General features: G+C 47.7%; 1 protein-coding gene and 1 long non-coding RNA gene across 2 annotated transcripts; both read left to right on the top strand.

Annotated features, from left to right (window-relative positions):
* Positions 1-215: 215 nt before the first annotated feature.
* LOC310835416 lies at positions 216-2,559 on the top strand. The gene is made up of 2 exons (XR_014559655.1): positions 216-1,083; positions 1,913-2,559. It is a non-coding gene; the product is annotated as an uncharacterized lncRNA (long non-coding RNA).
* Positions 2,560-7,562: 5,003 nt separating this feature from the next.
* PTMS (parathymosin) lies at positions 7,563-19,338 on the top strand. Its single transcript, XM_083720032.1, has 5 exons — positions 7,563-7,809; positions 12,062-12,130; positions 15,043-15,127; positions 15,238-15,305; positions 18,293-19,338. Exons 1-5 carry the CDS (start codon positions 7,762-7,764, stop codon positions 18,341-18,343), a joined length of 321 nt encoding a protein of 106 aa, XP_083576158.1. The 5' UTR covers positions 7,563-7,761; the 3' UTR covers positions 18,344-19,338.
* Positions 19,339-26,442: the final 7,104 nt, after the last annotated feature.

Here is a 26,442-nt window from a genome sequence, read left to right as displayed (position 1 = left end):
AAACTATTCTGGTGCTTTTAATAAGAGGGAATTATGGTCCTAAATAGAAGTCACTCAGGTGTGCTGCCCTGTTTCCCCCCCCCCCTCCTCGTCGTCGTTTTTCAAATGTGTTATCAGGCTAGTTTTGCTTCTGAAATAATATTCTGAGGTAATGAGGTAATAATATTCTGAGGTAATAATATTCTGAGGTAATATTCTGAGGTAAATTGCACCTCCCCTCCTTCAAGCCACGATGGGAAGACCCACTCCCCCCATTCCCACCCCTCCAGGGGACATGCCACCCCACGGCTTTCGTGAAGCGAAATCCTCCCGTTTGTTGCCACGGAAACTGTCGCCCAAAACCCAACTCCCTCCCCCATGGCCTCATTCCCATTCCCTCCATTTCTTCCATCGCGCGGGGCGCTGTGGCTTCTCCCCCCTCCCTCCTTTCCTTCCCCGCCCGGCAGCCAATACGAAGCCTGTTGCTAAGCCTCCTGCTCATTTGAATCAGCCAATCGCAGTCCCCGTCCCTGTCCTCTCCTTATAAGGGGAGCAAAAAGCGCTGCGTCTCCGTCTTTCAACCACACGAGCTCCCTGAGCTCCCGATTAGAGCGCGGGAAAAGGGAGGGAGGAGGAAAACAACGACACAAAATACACACACACAACACAACACAAAACGCACACAACACAACGCACAAAATACCGTCTTCTCCCGCCCCCTCCCGCGGTTTGCCTCGCGCGGACAAGCGAATTAGCCCCGCCCCGTATTAATATATTGGCCTGGGGAGGAGTTCTGAGGGAATAAAATATGCGAAGCCGGGAATTATTCTGGAACTGGGTGTGGACAAGACGGGAGGGAGGCGGGCTGCGAGCGAAGGCAGCTGGAGTGGAAAATTCCAGTCAGGGGAAAGCAGGAGTGGGAGGGAACCTGTGCGAGTCTCCGGCTCCAGACTAATAGCTCCTCGCCATCTTGTTCGCGCTCGAGCTGCGTTTTCTTTCCCGAGCGACATCCTTCGGTGCTTCAGTACCATAAAGGTCGTGGGAATAAATGCCACGAGGAGGAAAGACAAAAGACCCTCGATCCTCGCTATAGAAGCATCGCGGGTGTGGGCTCGCGTGTCCATGAGAATGTCGTTGTTTAGTCGTGTCCGCCTCTTCATGACCCCCTGGACCAGGGCATGCCAGGCACTCCTGTCTTCCACTGCCTCCCGCAGTTTGGTCAGACTCATGCTGGTAGCTTCGAGAACACTGTCCCACCATCTCGTCCTCTGTCGTCCCCTTCTCCTTGTGCCCTCCATCTTTCCCAACATCAGGGTCTTTTCCAGGGAGTCTTCTCCTCTGATGAGGTGGCCAAAGTATTGGAGTCTCAGCTTCAGGATCTGTCCTTCCAGTGAGCACTCAGGGCTGATTTCCTTAAGAATGGATAGGTTTGATCTTCCTGCAGTCCATGGGACTCTCAAGAGTCTCCTCCAGCACCAGAATTCAAAAGCATCCATTCTTTGGCGATCACACTTCTTTATGGTCCAGCTCTCACTTCCATACATCACTACAATGGTACCTCGGGTTACATACGCTTCAGGTTACAGACTCTGCTAACCCAGAAATAGTGCTTCAGGTTAAGAACTTTGCTTCAGGATGAGAACGGAAATTGTGCTCCGGCGACGCGGCAGCAGCAGGAGGCCCCATTAGCTAAAGTGGTGCTTCAGGTTAAGAACAGTTTCAGGTTAAGAACAGACCTCCGGAATGAATTAAGTACTTAACCCGAGGTACCACTGTACTGGGAAAACCATAGTAACTATACGGACCTTTGTTGGCAAGGTGATACCTCTGTTTTTAATACGCCTAAACTGGGGGGAGGTGGAATAGGTGTTAACGGGAAGGTTTGACAGGAACTCAATTCTTAACATGCTGTTTTCTTGATTTCTTCTTCCAGTATTCAGAAGGATCTTGTTTATGTGTAGTGGAGCGTTCAGCTACACAGGAAGTATGAAGTGTTCTACCCTGGAAACACAAGCTTGCTGCCTCAACTAACAGCAGGATGGCTGCTCTGAAGTGTCACCCGCTGCCCCCCAAGTAATGGCACAGGGTAGCAGCCGCGATCTCTGCAATTTAGGAACCTAGAAACACATTGCAAAAAATCAGTCCATACAAATTTGATAAAGCTTGCTTCTACACACACACACACACACACACACACAGGCCATTACTGTAGGCACTTGCCCCAACTTTTGCTACCCAGCTCTTATTCAAAGCGCAAAACATAAAAGATTCCACAGAATTTGCCTGTTCTGCATTTCAAAGCCTATTGAACATAAGCACTTTTTTGTTTTGTTAAAAATACACATATCTCACCATCCCATTATTGTATTTGTATTTTAAAGACTGTTAAAGGCCCCTATTTAAATGAAGTGCTCAGCATCTCATGATGGCTCCCATTGTACTATTACCCAGCCCTATGAGTGTTTTCTGCAGCGATCAATCAAGCTAGAAGACCAATTGGAGAATTTACAAAGAATGAATATGTTTTAACCTATTATTTGTGGCAACTTTTTACGTGCAAGAATAAATGGGATTTATTTATTTTGAAGGCTTATATCCTGCTTTTTATTCCTGGGAGGCTCTCAAGTCAACTGACAAAAGATTCCCACAATAAAAATTAGCATGCTATTCTAAGGTAATTGCCTCACACTATTTGGCTTTAACTGTGAGGGCACCGATAGAAAAGCTAGTTGACAGGGCTGTGGGACCACATGCTCTGGATCCTGTTTTGAAGAGGAGCAGCTCATGGAGTTATGAATGAAGGCAAGAATAAAACTGGTTGTGGGTTGAACATTTTTAAAGCAATGGATATAATTTTGGATTTATGTTATCAGATATCAATTGGATATATTTTTTCTGTGGCTTACCTGATAAAAGGACTTTTTTACTTGAATTTTACCAAAGGCCAAGGTAGTTCCAGATACTGAGTGTTTCCCAAGAAGATGGAAAAGGCAGCTGGACCAGCAGAGGAGCAATGAGTGAAATTTTCTACACAGTTCCTGTTCCCCAGTTGCTGGTGGAAGAAGAGGAGCTATCCAGGAGCAGAGAAACTAACTTCTAGCTGTCAACTGAGGAAAGCTCTAGTACTTTGGATATGTGGCACCAGCCTTTGAAGGCATTTTCAGGGTAGGAGATAGGTACTAGGATCATAGCTGAGGATATGAATCTCACCATGGTCAGATCGGTTCCTGTTGAGGTTTACAGATCCAGTACCTACTTTCTTTGCAGGAGTGGTTGGAAATATTAGAATGCTCTTGGCCATCATTGTGTTCCCAGCAGAGTTTTTCTGAGTGACCCTGGTTCATCTTTATTGTGAGCCAGCAGATGCTGCAGATACAGATCTAGGAGAGCACAACTGGTTCAGTTGCACTGGGCGCAGAGCTTCTGGAGTGCCACAGCAGGCATCACAACTATGAAGTCCAGTGGAAGGCGAGAGGCAGGGGGCACTGGATTTTCGTGTTGCACAGGACACTACTGAAATTGGAGCCGCCAAGGTCTGCAACTAGAAGGTGTTAAGGAACCCTCAGAGCTCTACCAGACAGCTCTCTTTCTACATCTCAAGACAAAACTGTTCCAAGGTCATCAAAGTTGTTTGAAGGAAGCATATGTGTGGTTGCTGTTAGACCCACTATTTGCCACTTCCTGGGTAAAGTGCTTTGAGTGAGTGGTGGCTGTGCCAACTTCATTACGTCTTGGATGAGACAATTATCAGGATCCATTTCAGTTGGACTTTAGGCCTACATTTGATGCAGCAACTGTCTTGGCCATCAGATGTCAAAGAGATAAAGAATTACCTGACGTTCAGAAGACATCTTAAGGCAGCCCTGTTCAGGGAAGTTTTTAATATGTAATGCTGTACGGTTTTTAACACTGATTGGGAGCCGCCCAGAGTGGCTGGGGAAAACTCAGCCAGATGGGCGGGGTATAAATAATAAATTATTATTATTATTATTATTATGATAGATGGTCTACACCAGAAAACAGAAGGAGCAGGACCTTGATGATTCTGCTGGACCTCCTAGTCGTCGTCGATATCAGCAATTGTGTTTATCTGGATATGCTCTCTTAAGTTGGGAATTGTGCACATTGCATTGTGGCGGTTTTATTCCATTCTGGAAGACCAGCTTTGTTTAAAAACATATATTCCTTTTTCAGAATAGGAATACTTATGACAAGCTGTGTCTTGATTAATCCTCTGCTTGTGGCACATGCTACACACAAATGGGGGTAGTTGAATACAGAAGACTGGAAAGTGCATTATTTCAGCTTCACAACTCTTGGGTTTCTGTGCTGAAACTTCCACTTTTCTAGCTAAAAAAAAAAAAAAAAGTATTTAGGCCCAATGAACGTAATGATCCAATTGGCAGAAATAACAGGAAAGAGTCAAAAAGATTTGTTACATTCTCTCAAGTGAAGAAGCCAGTAATGACACAGATAGAAGAAAGGCTTGTGCCTTGCCTCCTTAATACCCAACTGATCAGCCATGTTGTTACCGCAAAGTGTGTGCTGTGAGGGGCCAGATGTGCTCAACAAGTGGACTACTTATGCTTCCTTAGGAAGCATGTCATACTGCAAGACATTTGGACCAATTAAATAATGGAATGTGCCCTATTTCACAATAGAAGCCAATCCATATTTGTCTTTCAGTCTTGAGATATTGGAAGATGCAGAAGGAAGAACAGAAATATTCATTGGGGGAGGGGGTGTTAATCAATGCCACTTAATTCCAAGGAGCGATTTGCCTACTTACTGTCCTCTTCCCATAGCACTGGATTTTGCCAGACTCTGGTATGAAAACACAATGGGGAGTCCAAACCAACTGACCAGTAGCGGAGAACTTGATAGTATGACTCAGTTGTGTGATATAGGCAGGTAGCCCCATCAGTGCTATGGAGATATGATAGAAGAGGGCAAGGCTTGAAATAGGGAAAGCAAAAAAAAAAAAGGGGGGGGTTCTTTTGCACAGTAAAGTGTGCACACCTACTTGGGCAGCCAATTTCAGAAGGTGGTGCAGGGGGAACCACTGCTTGACTTCCTGACATCTTTGTCCTCCGTACAAATGAAACTACTGAGTGAGGTCATCATCAGGGAAGTTGAAATTAGTTGTATCTATATGCAGATGACAGCTCTATTTCTCCTTTTCACCCAACTCATATTAAGTGATGATGGTGATAAACCAGGACTAGATGGGTTCAGTAATTAACTGGATGAAGGCAAAGAACATGAAGCTCAGCCTAGACAAGACAGGATGGAGATGATTCATCTCTCCATGTTTCTTATGTTCACCCTGTGCTGGAGTGCAACCCCTCTGAAGAGGGGATTGCCTACGGATCCATTGTTTCCACCTGAGGTATAGTTTGCCTCTGTGGTACTTGAGCATGTTATACCAGTTGAGACTGGTGCACCAGCCGCAACTGTATCTAGACAGATACCTTGGTCTCTGTGATCTATGTCTTGGTAACTTCCAAATTATACTACAGTGGTAGCTCTGGTTACAAATGCTTCAGGTTACAAACTTTGGGTTACAAACTCCGCTAACCCAAAGTAGTACCTCGAGTTGAGAACTTTGCCCCAGGATGAGAATGGAAATCGCATGGCGGCGGTGAGGTAGCAGTGGGAGGCCCCATTAGCTAAAGTGGTACCTCAGGTTAAGAACAGTTTCGGGTTAAGAACGGACTTCCGGAATGAATTAAGCTCGTAACCCGAGGTACCACTGTACTGTAATGTAATGTATATAGGGATGCCTTTCAAGGCACTTCAGAAGCTTCCATTACTTCAAAGTACAACTGTGAGTCTATTAACTGAATCCAGGCATTGTGATCCCATTACTCCTATGCTTCACCAACTTAGCTGGCTTTCAGTCTGGTCTAGGCTCAGTTCAGTGTGTGAATTTTGACCTTTAAAAGCCTTTATGGCTTGAGACCAGGATGCCTGAAAGACAGCGGGTCTCCACTTGTGCCTGCTCCTCCACCCATACAATGAGATCTTCAGCAGAGGCCTTTCTTTGGGTTCCCCTCCATTTGAGGTATGACAGGTGGCTTCAGGGGAAAGGTTGCTGACTATCTGATGGGGGCCTCTCAACTAGGGTATGCTCTCCACAAGGTGGCTTACGTGGCACCTACCTTGATGTCATTTTGGCACTGGGAAAGGCCTTTTCCTTTCCCCAGGCTTTTTCACTCTTTGTGTTTTGTTTCTTTGCTGTGGGTGTTTGCTTTTAATTCTGCTGACTGCTTTTATACTAGTGTTTTAATGCTTTTGTTTTGTCGTAAAGTCTTGTAAGCCACCTTGATAACCTGTTAAAGGGAAGGTTTTCAATAAATAAAATGTGTCTGTGAAGATAACCCTGAGTCAGTACATCAATGATTCAGAGGGAATTTACTCTAGTTCAGGGAAATTTTCTTAGGCAAAATGTGATTCTTGTGAACAGAATGAGTGAAGAAGTGTGTTATATGGTGTTCGCAAAGGGGGGACACTGGAAGAGGACAGGTGATCACATAAGCAGGGGGATCATGTTTCCTCAAAAAATAATTGCCCAGTTCAAGTTTACAGGCAGGGGACTGGGGGGGGGGGAAGACTTGGTAAAACACCCCCATTCCTTTTCTCTGGATAACTTAGTTTGTTCCAAGTATTGCAAGTCTTGGGACTGGTTCTCACATGCATGTAGCTGATTTTTCACAGGTGAATGAATTGGGATAGGGAAGGTGACTTAACATGGCTTGGTTACCCCTTGTCAAGTTTCTATCAAGGGGGAATGAAAAAGGATGGATCCGTCCTGTGCCAAATGGTATGGAATCTGGAGAGGATTCTCCAGACCACTCTGGACATGGGCAGAGAGCCACAGAATGATACGCACCCCCAGGGCTCAGCATGGCCTTGGCTGAGCGATACCGTTTTTACTCCAGAATTCACTGGAATGCGAGGAGTCCTGGGTATAACATGGAGATGTTTCCACCGCAACAGGAGCCCCGGGGTTCTGGATCGGATTCCAACTGTGGGGCACAACTCGGTTCCTGCTTTCTGCCACAGTCGGGGGTGGCTAAAGGCAGCTATCTCAAGTCTTGCAACTACGCAGACAGCAGATCACTTGCAGCCGTGCCTGACGCAACGGAGCCAAGCAGCTGGCGATTTAGGTTCTAGTTATTCTGGCTCCGTTAACCCGGGGTAGTACAAAGGGCACGCGCGGTCTTGCGAAGGGCGCGCGGCGCAGGAGAGGAGAGCGCGACTCGAACAAAGGAGCCGGAGACAAAGCGCGGAAGGGAAGCTTCCCCAAGGGCATAGCTCTGGCTGGGCTTCCCGGCCTTCAGGACCACGCAAGCTCCCCTAACCCTCCTTCCGCAGTGAATGGTTTTGTTTTCTTTTGTTTCGCAAAGCGCAGTGTCCCCTCTTGCCGGGCCATTTATATTCCTCCTCCTCCTCCTCCTCCTGCTGGGCAGCCTGCTTGCGCCTTCGCTCTTCCATCCAGCCCTCCCTCTTTCCCGCTCATCCCTCCCAGCCTCCCCTCCCTTTGCGCAGGTCCCTCCCTCGCCGCCGAGCGCCGTATAAATCCCTTTTTCTGGCACAGCCTCATCGCGGCAGCGGAGAACCCTGTGGCTGTGGCGCCGGGGCGAGCCGAGAAGTGCCCGTCGGCTTCCCGAGAGCTTAACCCGAGCTGCACCTGGTCCCTCCGGCCAAGCGCCTCTCCCGCGCGCCCTCGCTCTTTCTCGCCTTGCGCCTTTTGTTTTGTTTCGCTCCCCTCTTTCCAGGATGTCGGAGAAGCCCGCCGAGGAGGCTCCGGTGGAGCTGGGGGCCAAGGTGAGGACCAAGCTGGGATCAAGACCCCGGGGCGAGGGCGCCCAATGCTCGATTGCAACGAAGCAGGCGGATAGGGGCTGGTGGCGGAGCTCGCCCTTGCCCCGGTGCGCTCGGGATCGATGGCAGAGAGGGCGCAAGCTGGTTGTGGGGAAACAGTTACGGAGGGAAGAGAAGACTCGAGGAGGGTGGCGGGCGTGCGCCTTGCTCCCCGCGCCCGCCTTTATTCCGACGCCTTTCCACGCGTCTCCCGAACGACCCGCTTTTCCTTTTTTTCCTGGTCCCCTTGCAAACGAGCTGTCGGCTGGGATTCGGGTCAGGAAAAGAAAGCGCACGCCCTTAGACGGGCAGAGAGCGGCGTGCGGGCATTGCGCTCTCGTGCCCGGCACCTTCGCGGCCAACACGGTGCGCTTGGCTGGCTGGCTGGGGCGCGTTGGCTTTCTGCCCAAAGTCTCTAGGGTTTGTGAGAACCGGGAAAGAATGCACGTGTCAGTTGGGTGCCCCTAGCTGTGCCAAAGGCGGAGAGCTTTTCTTTTCATCCTAGTGCCATTAATCATCATGGAGACCGGGCGGGGAGGAGGGGGCGGTCACCTTTCAAACCATGCGCCCACCTGGGTTGGGTGGGTGATCCTCAGTGTTAAGGGGGGGGGGGGGCACAGTTTTAAACAAGGACGCCGAACCTCCCATCCGGCGGACTACGAAACCAGACGCCTAAACCGTTTCGCTTTATTAGGAAACAAAAACAGTGAAGCGGAGACGCGCAGCACAAAGCCAGGAAAAGATGGAAGGCAATTAAAGAGCGCGCGCGCGCCGGGATGTGCGTGCGCCTGCCTGCCTGCCTGCCTGCTTGCCAACAGATGGGTCGTTTCCCCCCGCAACCATGTTTCTTGTCTGCGAAGGCATCGGACCTTATGTCTTCGCTTGCCTTGGCGTTCCTGACTTTGTTTTGTCTCCATGTGCGCGCAAACCGCGGAGACACGTGTTATCTCCGCGTCGTGGGAACTGTAGCTTGGGTCTTGCAAGAAGGCTGCCTGCTGCGGGTGAAGCGGGAAAGTAGGTTGCGGGGCAAGGTCACCCCGCAGAGTAAGACAACACAACCCTCGAGAAGCCACGTGACTCCCTAAGGTGGGGGGGGGGCGGTTAGCGCCGCGTGGGATTTGCTCCTGGTATATTTACTAATGCTGGATTGGAAACGTTAATTGAAGAGGGGGTGGGGAGAGAAGGGAAAGATTAAACGAGGGAGGCAGTAGGAATTCAGTGCCGCCATGCCATTAATAGGTCTCCGTCCAGCTTCTTCGCTCCCTTGTAGCAGAATGGAAGCAGGAACGTGTAAAGCTGCAATCCTACGCACGTGTATCTGGCAGTAATTCTAAGTAAACATGCAATTTCACTGCAGGGCATACCAGGGCATAGGATTCTCTGGCCTGCCAGAAAAGAGGGAGAAAAAGATAAAAGGGAAAGGCAAACAGTACTCAAACTGTGTTCCAGGACTTGGGTCTTGCACAATATTTTTTGATAGTTAGGCAGTCTCCTCTCCTGCACTGTAGGGATAGTCATTGATTAAAACAACCTTAAGGGCAGCCAGGGACATGGGCATAAATCAAAGTTACATGCTGCTCAGACTTGCTTCTACAGTACTGTACATCTCTTTCTCGATTTGCATGAGAAAGCTAAAGATAGTCAGTTCCGCAGCTTTGAAAATAGTCTTCCACACAAGACGGGACAGCCTTTCCCCATATTTTAGTTAACGTACAAAACCAGGTATCTAATTGTGTGCAATCTTTGCAGAAGCAAAGCCTTGGGGCACATTGTTCCCAGGTTCACCTTATTTTTGATCACAACACTTCAGTCAGTTTCATTGTTGTTTTACATCATACAAATTATGTCCCGTGAGATTGTCAGTGATGGGTCTTGCATACTACATCACTTATGGAAGGTTTTATGGGCTATTGTCATGACATGACATTTCTAAGAACACAACCCTTCCAGCTGCAAGTTCAAAAAATGACCAGCGGGAGGAAAATCTGTCTGTTTTTATAAGAGAAACCCCAGAACCCCTGTCAGTTACTATTCATTATGCCCCAGGCTTTGGGAGTGGCCATGGAAAATGTTTGCCTTTTGTCTGTGTGTGAAAGGAAGAAAGAAGCTACTTTTGATTCTGAATGCATAGAAAAATGGTTCTGGTTAGAGGATTAGCTATGGGAATCTCAGATGCTGATTTGACCCTGAAATGATCAATGTGGGTTAGACTACCTCATATCTAGGCCAGTGTTCCATCTTTGCCAGTAGCAGGTTTTAGAAGCCTCATGCCTGAGTTTTGAAAGCGTATTATGCCCTCTAGTGGAACATTTATGGGATCATCTGTCCTATATGGCAACCTTTCTTACCACGGATGCCTCCTTTACAAAGGCTTACCTCTCTCACACCATCTAATTAAGGTTTGTACTTTGTAGTCCTGCACAAAGGTGAAGTTGTTTTAGCGCATAGCTGAGTTTTCACCGGAACTGGTGCAAGGGCCCAGTGTTAGCACAGATCAAAAAGTGTGCAAAAAGGTGCACTTTTCCATCCACCCTATAAAACCCTTTACGGAGAGCAAAATAAAAATTCTAGAGTAACCCTGCCTTATGTCCTATTGTCTTTGCCCATTTTCCTTTCTCAGAGGGCGGTGCATGTTTAGCAATCCTATTTTAAACCTCGTATGTAAGTTTCTTGCTTGTTATCTGCATAAATAACTAAATGGATGATGTTTCAGTATGTTAAATTGCACATCCCCCCCCCCCCCCCGTGTGTGTTTTAAAGAAAGCAGCTTAGTGTAGTATAGTAATTAAGGCCCCAGGTTCTTACCTCGTTTCACCCAAGAACAAAACCACTCTTCTCTCAGATACAACTCTTCAGCCACAACATGCAGATAATATCGGCTTATCCTATCTTACAAGGCTCTGTCAGAAGAATTTTGGAGATACATATGAAATATTCCGGAACACATAGAGGGAACAGACTGCATAAAAATACTGCTGTTCTTACCTATAAACAGTCAATAGCCAAGCAGAAACTACCACACCATCTGCTATCTATTTCAGAGAGTTACTTATTTGCTATACATCTGGACGCCTCTTGAGATATCATAGCCAAATTTTGCATGTTGGTTCCTGAGATAAAGGAGCAGGTTTTCACCTGTGTTTGGATAGAGTTGGACATCATTTTGAATCAAGATGATGAACCGAACCTTAACTGCACTGCTTTAAAAGCTGTGCTGACTCTCTGGGTTTCTTAGCACTCAGGAGCAACACCAGATGGCAGGTTGCTAATAGATGTATTAATAACTAAAGTCAAATAAGTTGTTGCCCATGAAAGTCAGGTCTACATCATAAGTGCAGTGACCAGCAGTGTAGACGTTTCTGATTAGACATCTCCTGCTAGTCTCTGTAAACGGCAGGGTGAATCGGGTGTTGAATTTAAATCCCAATCAGTCTCAGCCGGCATGGGCAATTGTTCAGGGGATGGTGAGAATTGCAGTGCAACACCATATGCGATGGGACGGCTTCCCCAGAAGTTTTAAAAAACAAAAAACAAAACAAGGGTTCCTTTTTAGAAAGAGCTAAATTTTTAACTTCCAAAAATGCTCTCTGAAGGATCTTAATGATGTTCATAGTGGCATATAAACAAACAAACAACAAACCACGGGCACAGGCAGCCCTAAAACGAGGTGCTGTGAGGTGGCTGACAGATTTCATGTGTAATAATAATAGACTTGGAAGTAATTTTGTGCAAGCTCCAGTGGAATGAATGGGAGCCGCATGGCAGCAGGCTGGCAGATTGTGACACATGTTAATTAGTGGGAGGAAGCGCCCATTTGGATGATCAGTCTTGGGCACCAAAACGTCATGGGCCACAGTTAAATCACACCACGACCACCGAATGTTGGCAAGCCTTCAGCTGGTCTTCCACCACGAGGCTTCTATAGCTTGAAAAACGTTGCCTAGGTTTCCCTATATGTCACAGTGACAAGGCTCTTAATCTCAGTGATACACTGCGGGCAATTCTAAAAGCAACCTCTCCTTTTTGAAACGCTTAAATATGTTGCCTTTGGTATTCAGTTATCACCTCTCCTATTGCCGGTAATTGAGCCACGCCCTCCTCTTCACCGATTTCATTATTTCTGTCTTATTATTACGCAGTTCCTGCTTCTTCATATTAGCCCTTCTTTACAGCCCCTCTAGTATTAAGCACACGTATTTCTCTTCCTGTCTTCCAGGACCTGAAAGAAAAGAAGGAGAAGCATGAGGAGAAGTCTGCCCGCAAAGAAAAGAAGGAGATAATAGAGGTAACTGGGCAGATATTTGGTCAGGCATAGGCAAATTCAGCCCTCCAGATGTTTTGGGACTACAACTCCTATCATCCTTGACCACTGGTCCTGTTAGCTAGGGATGATGGGAGTTGTAGTCCCTTGCCTATCCCTGTATTTGGTTGAGAAGCACAGAGAGGTGGGAGAGGAAGGAAGACAGCAAAGTGAGGGTGTGTACAGGCAAACCCTTAAAAAAAGAGCCACCAGGGTTTGGGTTTTGCCTCTTCTGACTCTTCACATAGTTGCCTCAGCCATGAGTGCTGGTTTCCTCTTGCCATTTATCTTGCTCCACCCATGAAGGTCTTGTTTATAGCACCATTTGTACAGCTATAATGGAAAAGATCCTATGGTGCCTGACGTTTTTAAAGATTTATTCATTTTTTTAACCTGCAAAATGCTTCAGGGGGGAGAGGGGAGGCTTCTTCATGATGCCAAAAGTGCCAAACTGAGCAGCTCTCTGCACATGTGTTTTTTTTTTAATGCCCATATAGACTTTTCCTAAGGAAAACTGGAAAAATTAGTACCATCTAGAGGCAACAGATTATCTAGGGGTGCAGGCTGGGGCAAAGCAGAATAGGCAAAGGAGTGCCCATCAGAATATACAGTTGGATTGAACGATTTCCAAGTTCTGCCACTTTGGGGCTCCAACTAGCAGAGATAGGAAAGGGGAACAGGAACTGCTGTTTCTCTTCTCCTGCTCCATCAAATCAGCAGAAGAGGAAAGGGCTATCTATTTGCTGCACCAAGTTATCAACCCTGCTCCCTGAAGACTGTGGTCACCTCTGTGGTGGGCAGATATGCCAACAAGTGTAGCTTTTCTTGTGATGGAGATCTGCCAGGAAACTGTGTCCACTGAGCGAGGAGGGTCACTTAATTTGGGGGGTGGGGTGGGGGAGGAATCTGCCATGCAGCAAGGGAAAGGTAGGAGGGAAAGGGGGCAATCTTAGCTGCCCTGGAGAATTAGAATGTGCGGCAAGCAGGCAGTGCTGCAGTCCACCACTGCGTCCTGCTCCTTAGACAGGTATCCTGAGACCTAGTGGAGAGGTTCAGGTGCTAAGAATTACAAAGTGGGTTCATGCTAACTTCTCTAGGATCCAAAAATGCCTCTCGTGGAGGGCGGCGGGGAGAGCAAGAACCAGAGGCAGTTTTAGGGTAGTTTGGCCGCCCTGGTGCCACGCTGCACGGGGTACGACAACAGTGCTGTAGAATGTAGCATGAGAGGTACGGGAGCGCCAAATTTTAGCGTCGCCCAGGGCGCTGCTGAAATTTGAAAGCCCAAAGTGTGCCACTGCAGTGAGTGGGTGGCTGTATATTCAGTCCCAAGATGATGAGCTGGGTTTGCACGACTGGAAAAGTTTCTTGTGCTCTCAGCATCAATCACAATGAGATGAGATGAAGAAGTCCCTAAATGAAAAAAAAAAGTCTTAATGTGGAATGGTGGTTTCTTTAGTACAGGGGTCAGCATGGGGCCAGTCCACTGTCCCTCAGACCCCGTGGGGGGCCAGACTATATTTTTTTTGGGGGGGGAATGAATGAATTCCTGTGCCCCACAAATAACCCAGAGATGGATTTTAAATAAAAGCACATATTCTACTCATGTAAAAACACGTTTCCCGGACTGTCCGTGGGCTGGATTTAGAAGGCAATTGGGCCAGATCCGGCCCCCAGGCCTTAGTTTGCCTAGCCATGCTTTAGCACCTAGCTTGAGAAGACCCATGATAACATTCAATGTTGCATTCTGTGGCCAAGCAGTTGCTTCTGGGAAATAGGTACAGAATTACTTATCTTTTCCTTGCCTCTCCCCTATTTCCCACCCTCCCTCACAGAGCTAATAAGCTTCAGGAGATGGGGGTTTAGACTTGGCAAAAGGTCCAGACCTTCTCCCAGAGTACTGATTTCCTCATCCTCAAAATAGCTCTGCAGAAAGACTAAAATCAAGGAAAATGCCAGTCACTGATCTTCTACATCACATCTAATTTGAAGACCACAGCTGTTGCTAGTTCTGTTCTCTGTACCTGCTGGGTGAGCACAGCCTTGGTTAGGAGAAGGCTCTCAGCTAAGAGTCCATCTCTCTTATGAGCAGATACTGCTATCTCCTGATCAGGGTCAGATTTGCTGAATGAACATCCGCACATCCCAGTGTCAGCTTCTCCCATGCCCTGACAAGAACCAACGTGGAAGTTCACCCAGAGAGGAGAGCTGTGTTTTGAATAAGAGAGCAGTGGCTGTGTAAGGAAAACTGGCAAGAAGCGAATATGGCCAGAAATGAAGCAGAATTCTCGTCATCCTCTGTAAAGAACAGAGACTCAAAGTGTAAAGGGGACAGTGCAGGGAGTTGCTTAAGCCACAACCAGCTCCTCTGAAGAGGAGTAGGGTATCTGTGTGACAGTAAATGAAATTAATATAAATTGAGCAGAATCAGTCCAGTATATCTGAAGGAGTGTCTCCACTCCCATCATTCTACCCGGACACTGAGGTCCAGCTCTGAGGGCTTCTGGCGGTTCCCTCACTGCGAGAGGCCAAGTTACAGGGAACCAGGCAGAGGGCCTTTTCAGTAGTGGCACCAGCCCTGTGGAACGCCCTCCCACCAGATGTCAAAGAGAACAACAACTACCAGACTTTTAGAAGACATCTGAAGGCAGCCCTGTTTAGGGAAGCTTTTAATGTTTGATGTATTACAGTATTTTAATATTTTTTTGGAAGCCGCCCAGAGTGGCTGGGGAAGCCCAGCCAGATGGGCGGGGTATAAATAATAAAATTATTATTATTATTATTAGAATTGTTGGGCTCTGGAAAGTGGAAATTAAGACGGGGATGAGCTTTTGGGAAGGCAGAGCATGTGCCGGAGACACTGACACAACTGCTGCCTTCTGTGGGTTTGCATTATACAGGACGATGAGAATGGAGCCGAGGAAGAGGATGAGGAGGAAGATGCAAATCCTGAGGAGGTGGATGACGACGAGGACGAGGATGAAGGTGAGAGAGAGCAAACCGCTTGTGAGCTGTGCTATAAATGAATGCTGCCTTCCGTGGCTGGTTGACTGATCTAACGTGTGTTTTTCCCCCCTCCCCTCCTCAATTCCAAGACGATGAAAACGAACAGGAGCCAGATTCGCATGCAGTGAAGCGATCTGCGGAGAAGAAGCAGGAAGAGGTTAGTAGAAACAATGCCAAGGATGGCAGGAGTGGGGAGAGTTCTGTTCCGCCAAAGAACTAAGGGGACGTATGAGGAACAAGTCCACCCCAAGGCACTTGGCTTCCTAAGGCACAGAACAAGATGGTGCCGCCACTCAGTTCCAAGTACACAACCCAGCTGGATTGATAGATGACCCTGAACAATGCATAACTCTCATCTTGTGCCGGGGTTCAGTTGGGGGCAGGAAACCTCCCCCCCGAACAACCCCACCCCCAAGGTGGAGGGCTGCTTATCCTGTAGCGTGAGAGCTCTGGCCGTGTCTCAAAGCTGGTTAAGCTCACGATTGCAGCTGTGGGGTGGGGGGAATAAATACAGTGGTACCTCGGGTTAAGTACTTAATTTGTTCTGGAGGTCCGTTCTTAACCTGAAAGCACCACTTTAGCTAGTGGGGCCTCCTGCTGCCGCCGCGCCGCCGGAGCACAATTTCTGTTCTCATCCTGAAGCAAAGTTTTTAACCCGAGGTAATATTTCTGGGTTAGCGGAGTCTGTAGCCTGAAGTGTATGTAACCTGAAGCGTATGTAACCCAAGGTACCACTGTAAATGGAGAACGGGTTTCCTCTGCTCTCCATTTATATATTTGTTTATTAAATCCGCATGCTTTTGAAAATCGCAAGGCGGTTCACAACTCAAAAATGCAAAACGAGAAGACAAAATGCACCATAAAATTAAAACATACCAATAACACCGCCACTCCCACGGATGGATTTAAAAGGCCGTAAATGGTCAATCAGCCCAAGACATGGCTGAAAAGGAACACTTTCACCTGGCGCCTAAAGATAATGAATGCGCCAGGCGAGCTTCCCTGCGAGAGCATCCCACAAATGGGGAACCGCTGTAGAAAAGGCTGGTTCTCATGTTGCCCCCCTCCCGACTTCTCGTGGGAGAGGCCCCCAAAGCAGGGCCTCAGATGATGATTTCAGGGTCTGGGTGGGTTCATGGGGGGCGAGGCAATCCTTGAGGTATTGTGGTCCTGAGTCCTTGAAGGCTTTTTCTAGGTCAAAGCTGGGCGCTTCTTCTAAGGGCTGAGGCCTTGCCCTCCCAGCCCAACTCACAGGTAGACGACAGAACAGCTCTAGGCAACTTGTAATGCGAAGTCGGCCATTAAGCATGTTGCGGCAAGCCAAAGGCACGGCCGTCTGTGAAACGTGAATTGCTCACTCCCATTTGTTGGAAGTGAGGTAACGGCACATCTATCATTTATTTATGTGAAGCTTTTAGACCCCACCCTTGAGCCGAGCAGGCTCCCAGAGTGGCTTGGGAAGATCAATAGCAGACCTGCAATCTAAAAAGGCATGACATACTAGGAAAAATGATTGCCGGGGAGTGGGGTACAGAAGCTTCCTCAGACACTGGGTCTTAAAGCTGTCATTCTTATAAAGCAGTTCTGTCTAGGCAAATTCTGGCTGTCCGGAAGAACAGCAGCCCCTCCCTGGAAGCACCCCCCCCCCAAAACCAAATTTGGGGGGCTTTGCACTGTGCTTCAATGTTGTTCTGCATCCTCAATTCACCCACAAACTCCCTGCACAGTTTCCTACAGATCGCATCTCTGCACCTCAGTGCTGCACACACTGGTGTGTCAATGTGCAAAGCTGCTGGTAATTTGAATGAGCTCGGGAAACACTGCTGCCTCGTTCGAGTCCTTTGTGATTAGAGATAAAACAGGAGATGCCCACACTGCAGAAGATAACCTCCAGAGCTGCACATCTACTCTCAGTCCTGCATTTACCATATTTTTCGCCCTATAGGATGCACCGTCCCATAAGGCGCACCTAGTTTTTTTGGGGGGGGGGAAATAAAGGGGGAAAAATTATTTTCCCCCCCAGGCGCGGGGTTGGGGCGGGGGAGGCCCGAGCTTCCCCCGACCCCAGCCCCCAAACAGGCAGCTCTCTGCAAGCCGTGGGAGTCCAGGGCTGGCTCCCGCTGCTTGCGGAGAGGTCCGCGAAGCCTGGACGCGCTGAGCTCAGCGCGCACAGGCTTCGGCATGCAGGCAACTCTCCGCAAGCAGCGGGAGTGCTCCCGCTGCTTGCGGAGAGGTCCACGAAGCTTGGAGAGCGAGAGGGGTCGGTGTGCACGACCCCTCTCGCTCTCCAGGCTTCACCGAAAGCCTGCATTCGCCCCATAGGACGCACACACATTTCCCCTTCATTTTTGGAGGGGGAAAAGTGCGTCCTATATGGCGAAAAATACGGTATTTGCATTGCACCACATGCTAGGGTTTCGGGGCAGAAAACAGCTCAAATAGCTCAAGGTTTGACCTAGTCCACTACAGACAGTGCAGGCTACAAGTGTGTTTCCCCTTCCCCTGCCTCTTCATTGTATACTGGAAAGAACACCACCAACATCTCCTTAACCGCAAGTCCCCCATAGCTGCTGAGGTCCTCTCACAATTTCCGCAAAAACAAGTTAGAGATGAGCTTGCGGTATCCCCAAATCTGGGAGAGTTGTGGAATTGAACTTGTACAACAACTTCACAAGCATACAGTGGTGTTGTTGTTTAGTCGTTTAGTCGTGTCCGACTCTTCGTGACCCCATGGACCAGAGAACGCCAGGCACCTCTGTCCTCCACTGCAGTGGTAGCTCGGTTTAAGAACAGTCCGGTTTAAGAACGATTTGGTTTACGAACTCTGCAAAACCGGAAGTAGTGTTCCGGTTTGAGAACTTTACCTCGGTCTAAGAACAGAATCTGAAAGGTGGGAGGGCACCAGTGGGGGGAGGCCTTGTTAGCGCCTCGGTTTAAGAACGAAACGGATTAAGTTCGTAAACCAAGGTACCAAGATACTCAAGGGGGCGCACGTGGTTCGTCTCCCTATTTTACCTTCCCGGCAACCCTGGGTTCCACCAGTTCCACCAGGCAGCTTGGAATTTTTCAGGATTCTCTGGAGACACATGGTTTATGGCTTATGACTAAATGCATCCGTGTTTTTGTTGTTGTTATTATTGACAGGACGAAGTGGACCCAAAGAGAAAGAAAACAGAAAACGGCTCTTCTGCTTGATCCCCTCCCTTCCCCCCACCCTCTTCTCCACTATCTGTCCCCCCCATCTTCCTTCCTCCACCTGTGCAGGCCCCCCACTTCTGTGCTGTAGCCACAGAGGATGAGAAGGGGTCACGAAAGGCTTTCCAATGAGGACAGAGGAAGCTGAAGATGGCTCTTTCCTAGCCCCGAGATCTGTTCCATATTACAGTGCTCCCTACAGCTGCTGATTTCTTCCTCCCCCCCCCATTTGAATATCCCCAATATTCAGAAACATCGCCCCTACTTCTTCCCAATCACCCTCTCAAAATTGCTGCCTAACTGGAGATATCCTCACATGCCTCTGCTTTTTGATACATCTTCTGTAAACTTCTTCTGGCCTGGACAAATTCCCGCCTCCCCCCCCCCCCACCTTCCACCTTCTTTTCTTTGGCCCCTTACAGAATTCCACAAATGCGGTGTGGAAATTTTATGGTGCTGAAATGTTAAATTGGGTCCAGAGCCTGGGATGTAAAAGGGGGCAGGGAATCTTGCAGTGATTTGTTCCTTTGTCCTGTGCCTGGTTCCCTTTCCATTGCTGGGAAAAGGCAAATATATAAATATATACATACATATATATACACAATTTAAATGTGTTTTTAAGTAAAACATAGACAAGATTTTCATTATTAATACATTTTTGTACAAATTTACAAGGCAGGCAACAAGCTGGATCTGGTCGACATTTTTTTCTTCTTCCAGAAGGCGAAGCTTGTTTTTAAATGTGTAAAGTAATAATGTGACTCAGTGTGTGTGTTCCTCATTTCGGGTTGTTTTTAAATTAAAAAAAAAATTAGGGACCAAATTTTGATTTCTCCCTTGTTCCTTTCAGGGTCTTTAGTTGTTTTTGTTTGTATATTAACGCAGACCCATCTGCAGTATTTTCTATGGCACAGACATTATGAGGATGAGAAATATAAATATATATATTGTTTAGCACTGTAAATAAAAACCTTTCAAAAAGATTTCAAACAGTCCATACGTGTCTTGGGGTGTTGGTTAATTCTGACGCACATCTGCCTCTAGTGGAAGTCAGAACACTGCAGCTCACCTATCACACTTATGTAGCCAACAATATAAAGTGATTTATTTATCTTAAAAAGGTAAACAGTGGTTTCGTGGCTCTTGCAGTGGGTGTCCTACCCATGAAATGGAACACCAGTGCTACAACATGCGGTGTTCCCAAGACTATGCAACCATTTTCACTAAAAAAATAAATGAAAAGGAGAGATGCAGCATAGTAGATTACAGGTTCCATTTTCATGATAAAAGTACAGTGGTACCTCGGGTTAAGAACTTAATTCATCCTGGAGGTCCATTCTTAACCTGAAACTGTTCTTAACCTGAGGTACCACTTTAGCTAATGGGGCCTCCCACTGCCACCGTGCCGCCGGAGCACAATTTCTGTTCTCATCCTGAAGCAAAGTTCTTAACCAGAGGTACTATTTCTGGGTTAGCAGAGTCTTAACCTGAAGCGTCTGTAACCCAAGGTAAAGGGACCCCTGACCATTAGGTCCAGTCGTGGTCGACTCTGGGGTTGCAGCGCTCATCTCGGTTACTGGCCAAGGGAGCCGGTGTAGAGCTTCCGGGTCATGTGGCCAGCATGACTAAGCCGCTTCTGGTAAACCAGAGCAGTGCATGGAAACGCCGTTTACCTTCCCGCCGGAGCGGTACCTATTTATCTACTTGCACTTTGATGTGCTTTCGAACTGCTAGGTTGGCAGGAGCAGGAACCGAGCAACGGGAGCTCACCACATCATGGGGATTCGAACCACTGACCTTCTGATTGGCAAGTCCTAGGCTCTGTGGTTTAACCCACAGTGCCACCCGTGTCCCTTTTGTAACCCGAGGTATCACTGTATAAGAAAGGTGGTGGTCACAAGACTATGAAATGTTAAGGAGCTGCTGTAGGTAAGAACTTAAAAGCCCTGCTGCATTCAACTGAAGGTGTCTAGGTACTAGAATACCTAGTTCAACACCCTGTTTTCTATAGTGAACAACCAAGCAATTGCTGCTGGGAAACGCAGGAGTAGGACGTGAGGTCAGTAGTCAACTGTCATTCCCCACTATCCTGGTGGTGGTATGTTTCTACTGTAAGTAAGTAGTAGGGATGCGGGTGGTGCTGTGGTCTAAACCACTGAGCCTCTTGGGCTTGCCGATCAGAAGGTTGGCGTTTCCATGCGCTCTAGTTTCCATCACCGTGTTCTGTTGCACCAGAAGTGGTTTAGTCATGCAGGCCACATGACCTGGAAAGCTGTCTGCGGACAAACGCCGGCTCTCTTGGCCTGAAAGCAAGATGAGTGCTGCTAGCCTATAATTGCCTTTGACTGGACTTAACCATCCAGGGGTCCTTTACCTTTTTACATTACGGTAAGAAGCGGGTGTACAGTGGGTGGCACTGTGGGTTCAACCACAGAGCCTAGGCTTGCAGATCAGAAGGACAGTGGTTCGAATCTCTGCGACGGGGTGAGCTCCTGTTGCTCGGTCCCTGCTCCTGCCAACCTAGCAGTTCGAAAGCACGTCAAAGTGCAAGTAGATAAATAGGTACTGCACCGGCAGGAAGGTAAACAGTGTTTCCATGCACTGCTCTGGTTCACCAGAAGCGGTTTAGTCATGCTGGCCACATGACCCGGAAGCTGTACGCTGGCTCCCTTGGCCAGTAAAGCGAGATGAGCGCTGCAACCCCAGAGTTGGCCATGACTGGACCTAATGGTCAGGGGCCCCTTTATCTTTAAGTAGTGGCCATTGTCCACTTGCCTGTCTTGAGAGACAACAGAGTGAACCTCCAGGGATGAATTCAAACTCTTGCAGCACCAAAAGGGCCTCTCTGGGGCACAAGCCTGGGCAATGTGTCTGGAGGTCTTGGGCTGCCCTGCCCAGATGGCAAGACCCATCCCTTGCCCCCACTTATGTGGTCCAAAGGAAAATGGAACAATCCATTTTGCACCAGCTGGGATGCAGGAGTTGCCGGAAGGAGGAGTACAAGGCGCCATCCAACTGCCTTAGGAGCTCCATCCCAGATTTGTGTAGGGTTGCCTTTTCCCAAAGATATCCCACAAGGCAGCTGACGTTTAGGGTCACAGTTTTACTTCTAGCTGAACTTCCTTCCCAGGTTGACAAGCCCCATCTGCCCCTCACTTTCCCCTACAACACGAGCAGAAACCGCCTTCTTGACCATTGGACCCACTATTGCTCTTGTCTGCTCAACTGGCCAGAGCCTGTATTCACATACAGGAGACGTCCCGATCCACTATGGACTTAAAACTAAGTTGGTGGCCTCACATCTTGTGGCAGTGAATTCCACAGTATACGCCGGGAGAAGTTGTGTTCCCTTTTGCCCTGAATCCCTTACCACTCAGTGTCACTGGTTCTAGAATTATGAGAAGAGAAACTTCTACCTACAGACATTTCTCTGCGGAGCCAAAATGTGTACACAATGAGAAGAGCAATCCATTTGCAGCAGCAGTAATGGGACGAGAGCACTTGTCTGGAATTGCCTGTGCTGATTTAGTACATTTAGTGAGCGAAAAAACCCAACAACCCATGGTTTCAATAAAACCCAACTAGGACAGAATGAGGTTTGTTAAATTGTTTTCTGACTGACACGCCTCCTGGGATTTGGACATACTTCTGAAAAAAGGCTCACGGTTGTTAGAATATTCTACCAGAATATTGCCTGGCAGAATAGAGACAAGTGTGTCCTGCACGTTGCTTGGGAGGAGCAGGAATTACTGTGGTCCTGTTATCTCACAAGGTTCGGTCTGCACAATTCCACTTAAAGGTCTGCAGCTTGAAAATCAGTCTTTGCTTGAGACTTGACTACAAGCCACATTAGACCGGAGGATGGGAGGTGTAGTCCAGCGGTCGGCAACCTAAGGCCCATGGGCTGGAAGTGGTTCACGGAGGCCGTTTAACTGGCCCCCGAGCTGCCCTCGAACCAAGCCACCCACTCGGTGAGTCCCCGTGCGCTGTGCTAAACCAGTGCAGTGCAGTGCGCGGGGACTCTCTTCCGTGGCTCCGGAAATCGCTTCTGCACGTGCCCAGATGCCGAAAATCATTTCTGCACAGGCGCAATTTTCAGTATCTGGGCAAGCACAAAAGTTACCGGTATTTCCGGTGCTGTGGACATGTGCAGATGCGATTTCTGGCATCATGCTGCGTCAGTCTGGCCCACATAGGATCTTATAGGAGTTATTTGTCCTGTCTGCACGCTTCTTATGATGGAGGACAGCTGTAGCCACCCCCAACGACACGTTCTCAAGATGGAGAGTGAGGGAACAGCTGCAGTCGCCTGCGGTTCCTGCACAATGTTTGCCATCTTGCCAAAGGTTGCAGGCAGCTTTACCTGCAGCAACTGCATGTTGATTGCCCTCTTAAAAGACAAAGTCCAGCAACTGGAGGAACGTGTAGCTACGCTCCAAAGAATTAGAGAGCTGGAGCTCTTCTTGGAAGCAACAGAGCACCAAGGAGGAGACAGGGGACTCCCCTGAGAAGGAGGCTAGTTCACCAACACAGGAGCCAGATATATGGAGAAACGTGACTCAAAGAAGTAGGAAGCCCAGGGTTCACTCTGATTGTTTAGAAATACACAATCGCTTTGAGGTCCTCTCCCCTAGCATGGAAGACGAAGAGCAGACTCCATTTGAGGATCTCTCCCTCATTACAGTCGATCAGGTATATGAAGACGAGCAGCAAAGTCAGTCCTCAGGGAACATGCAGGCGACCTTGGAACGAACAGCTCACGGAAGAACCCCAACCAAACCTAAGAGGAGGCGTGTAGTGGTGATAGGGGATTCCCTACTGAGGGGAACAGAAGCAGTGATCTGTGGGCCTGACAAGATGTCTCGGGAAGTGTGCTGTCTCCCCGGGGCTAAGATCCAAGATGTAACTGAACGACTGCAAGGAATCATAAAACCCACTGACAAATACCCCTTCCTCTTGGTTCATGTGGGAACCAATGACACTGCAAGCAATAGCCTCCAGAAGATCAAAAGAGACTATGAGGCTCTGGGCAGGAAATTGAAGCAATTAAATGCACAAATTGTCATCTCATCTGTCCTCCCAGTTGAACGACGTGGCCCAGGGAGAGAGGGGAAAATAGTGGAAGTGAACAGCTAGCTTCGCAAATGGTGTAAACAGGAACGGTTTGGATTCTTAGATCACGGACTGCAGTTTCTTGAAGATGGACTTCTGGCAAGTGATGGGCTGCACCTCACAATGCTTGGGCGGAATGTTTTTGCCAAAAATCTCAGAAACCTCATCAGGAGGGCTTTAAACTGACTAATGTGGGGGAGGGAGACAGTGCTCCTGAAGGTAGGAGTCTATCAATTGATGAAGATGATCATCCAAATGTCATAGGCCAAATGGCGCAAACAGCATGCAGACCTAGTGGTGGGAGGAAAAAACCCTTAAATAAGAGACACGGGGGAATGATTAATGGACTTCAATGTCTGTACACTAATGCGCAAAGCATGGGAAATAAACAGGATGAGCTTGAGCTCTTGGTACAGCAAACTAAATATGACATAATAGGCATCACTGAAACCTGGTGGGATAAGTCCCAAGACTGGAATGTAATAATGGAGGGATACAATCTATTTCAGAGAAACAGACCAGACAAGAAAGGAGGAGGAGTGGCGTTATATGTCAGGGATGGGTATACCTGTGAAGAGATCCAAGATTTAGAACCTCAAAGCCAAAGTGAGAGCATTTGGGTCAAAATTAAGGGAGAGAATAATAACAGGGACCTCATTGTGGGAGTTTACTATAGATCCCCAAGCCAAACGGAGGACATAGATGATGCCTTCCTGGAACAGATGGCCAAGCATGCAAAAGGAAGGGAGATAGTAGTAATGGGGGACTTCAATTACCCGGATATTTGCTGGATGTCAAACTCAGCCAAGAGCATAAGGTCAAACAGATTCCTCACTGGCCTTGCAGACAACTTCATTGTCCAGAAAGTGGGAGAAGCAACAAGAGGAACAGCCATTTTAGATCTGGTCCTAACCAATGTTGATGACCTGGTTAGTGGGGTAGAAGTAGAAGGATCATTAGGTGCGAGTGATCATGCTCTTCTGAAGTTTACTATACAGCAGAAAGGAGCAGCCAAGCATACTAGGACTCCATTTCTTGACTTTAAGAAAGCCGACTTCATAAAACTTAGGGAAATGCTGGGTGAGATCCCATGGACAGTAATACTAAAAGGAAAGGGAGTTCATGATGGCTGGGAGTTTGTTAAGAGGGAGATAGTAAAAGCACAACTTCAGGCAATACCAATGAGACGGAAACATGGAAGGTGCCTAAAGAAGCCAGGGTGGCTATCTAAAGAACTTTTAACTGAGTTAAGATTAAAAAAGGATGTGTACAAAAAATGGAAAAGGGGGGAAACCACCAAAGAGGAATTCAAACAAATAGCCAGCACGTGTAGACACAAAGTCAGAAAAGCTAAAGCACAGAATGAACTCAGGCTTGCTAGAGAGGTTAAAAGCAACAAAAAAGGCTTTTATGGGTATGTTCGTAGCAAAAGGAAGAACAAAGAAACAGTGGGGTCACTCAGAGGAGAAGATGGTGAAATGCAAACAGGGGATACAGAAAGGGCTGAACTCCTCAATGCCTTCTTTGCCTCAGTCTTCTCCGATAAAGAAAACAATGCCCGACCTGAAGAATTTGGAGCAAATGATTCAGCAGAGGAAACACAGCCCAGAATAACGAAGGAGATAGTACAAGAATACTTGGCTAGTTTAGATGTATTCAAGTCTCCAGGGCCAGATGAACTGCATCCAAGAGTATTAAAAGAACTGGCAGATGTGATCTCAGAACCACTGGCACTCATCTTTGAGAATTCCTGGAGAACAGGCAAAGTCCCGGCAGACTGGAGGAGGGCAAATGTTGTCCCTATTTTCAAAAAGGGGAAAAGAGAGGACCCAAATAATTACCGCCCAGTCAGTCTGACATCAATACCAGGGAAGATTCTGGAGCAGATCATTAAGCAAACAGTCTGTGAGCACCTAGAAAGGAATACTGTGATCACCAATAGTCAGCATGGATTTCTGAAAAATAAGTCATGTCAGACTAACCTGATCTCATTTTTTGACAGAATTACAAGCCTGGTAGATGAAGGGAACGCAGTGGATGTAGTCTACCTTGATTTCAGCAAGGCATTTGACAAGGTGCCCCATGATATTCTTGTAAAGAAGCTGGTAAAATGCGGACTTGACTATGCTACCACTCAGTGGATTTGTAACTGGCTGACTGACCGAACCCAAAGGGTGCTCATCAATGGTTCCTCTTCATCCTGGAGAAGAGTGACTAGTGGGGTGCCACAGGGTTCTGTTTTGGGCCCGGTCTTATTCAACATCTTTATCAACGACTTGGATGATGGACTCAAGGGCATCCTGATCAAATTTGCAGATGACACCAAACTGGGAGGGGTGGCTAACACCCCAGAGGACAGGATCACACTTCAAAACGACCTTGACAGATTAGAGAACTGGGCCAAAACAAACAAGATGAATTTTAACAGGGAGAAATGTAAAGTATTGCACTTGGGCAAAAAAAAATGAGAGGCACAAATACAAGATGGGTGACACCTGGCTTGAGAGCAGTACATGTGAAAAGGATCTAGGAGTCTTGGTTGACCACAAACTTGACATGAGCCAACAGTGTGACGCGGCAGCTAAAAAAGCCAATGCAATTCTGGGCTGCATCAATAGGAGTATAGCATCTAGATCAAGGGAAGTAATAGTGCCACTGTATTCTGCTCTGGTCAGACCTCACCTGGAGTACTGTGTCCAGTTCTGGGCACCACAGTTCAAGAAGGACACTGACAAACTAGAACGTGTCCAGAGGAGGGCAACCAAAATGGTCAAAGGCCTGGAAACGATGCCTTATGAGGAACGGCTAAGGGAGCTGGGCATGTTTAGCCTGGAGAAGAGGAGGTTAAGGGGTGATATGATAGCCATGTTCAAATATATAAAAGGATGTCACATAGAGGAGGGAGAAAGGTTGTTTTCTGCTGCTCCAGAGAAGCGGACACGGAGCAATGGTTCCAAACTACAAGAAAAAAGATTCCACCTAAACAT

Source organism: Podarcis gaigeae, assembly GCF_964106915.1.
Source record: "Podarcis gaigeae genome assembly, chromosome: 17".
NCBI classification, from domain to species: domain Eukaryota; kingdom Metazoa; phylum Chordata; class Lepidosauria; order Squamata; family Lacertidae; genus Podarcis; species Podarcis gaigeae.
This window is presented reverse-complemented; position numbering and strand designations above follow the sequence as displayed.

Bases quoted from the DNA above. Each gene is read 5' to 3' on its own strand.
- PTMS (XM_083720032.1), top strand. From the start codon at position 7,762: ATGTCGGAGAAGCCCGCCGAGGAGGCTCCGGTGGAGCTGGGGGCCAAG. The intron at 7,810-12,061 runs GTGAGGACCAAG...CCTGTCTTCCAG, and splicing joins CGGTGGAGCTGGGGGCCAAG to GACCTGAAAGAAAAGAAGGA. The intron at 15,306-18,292 runs GTTAGTAGAAAC...TATTATTGACAG, and splicing joins CGGAGAAGAAGCAGGAAGAG to GACGAAGTGGACCCAAAGAG.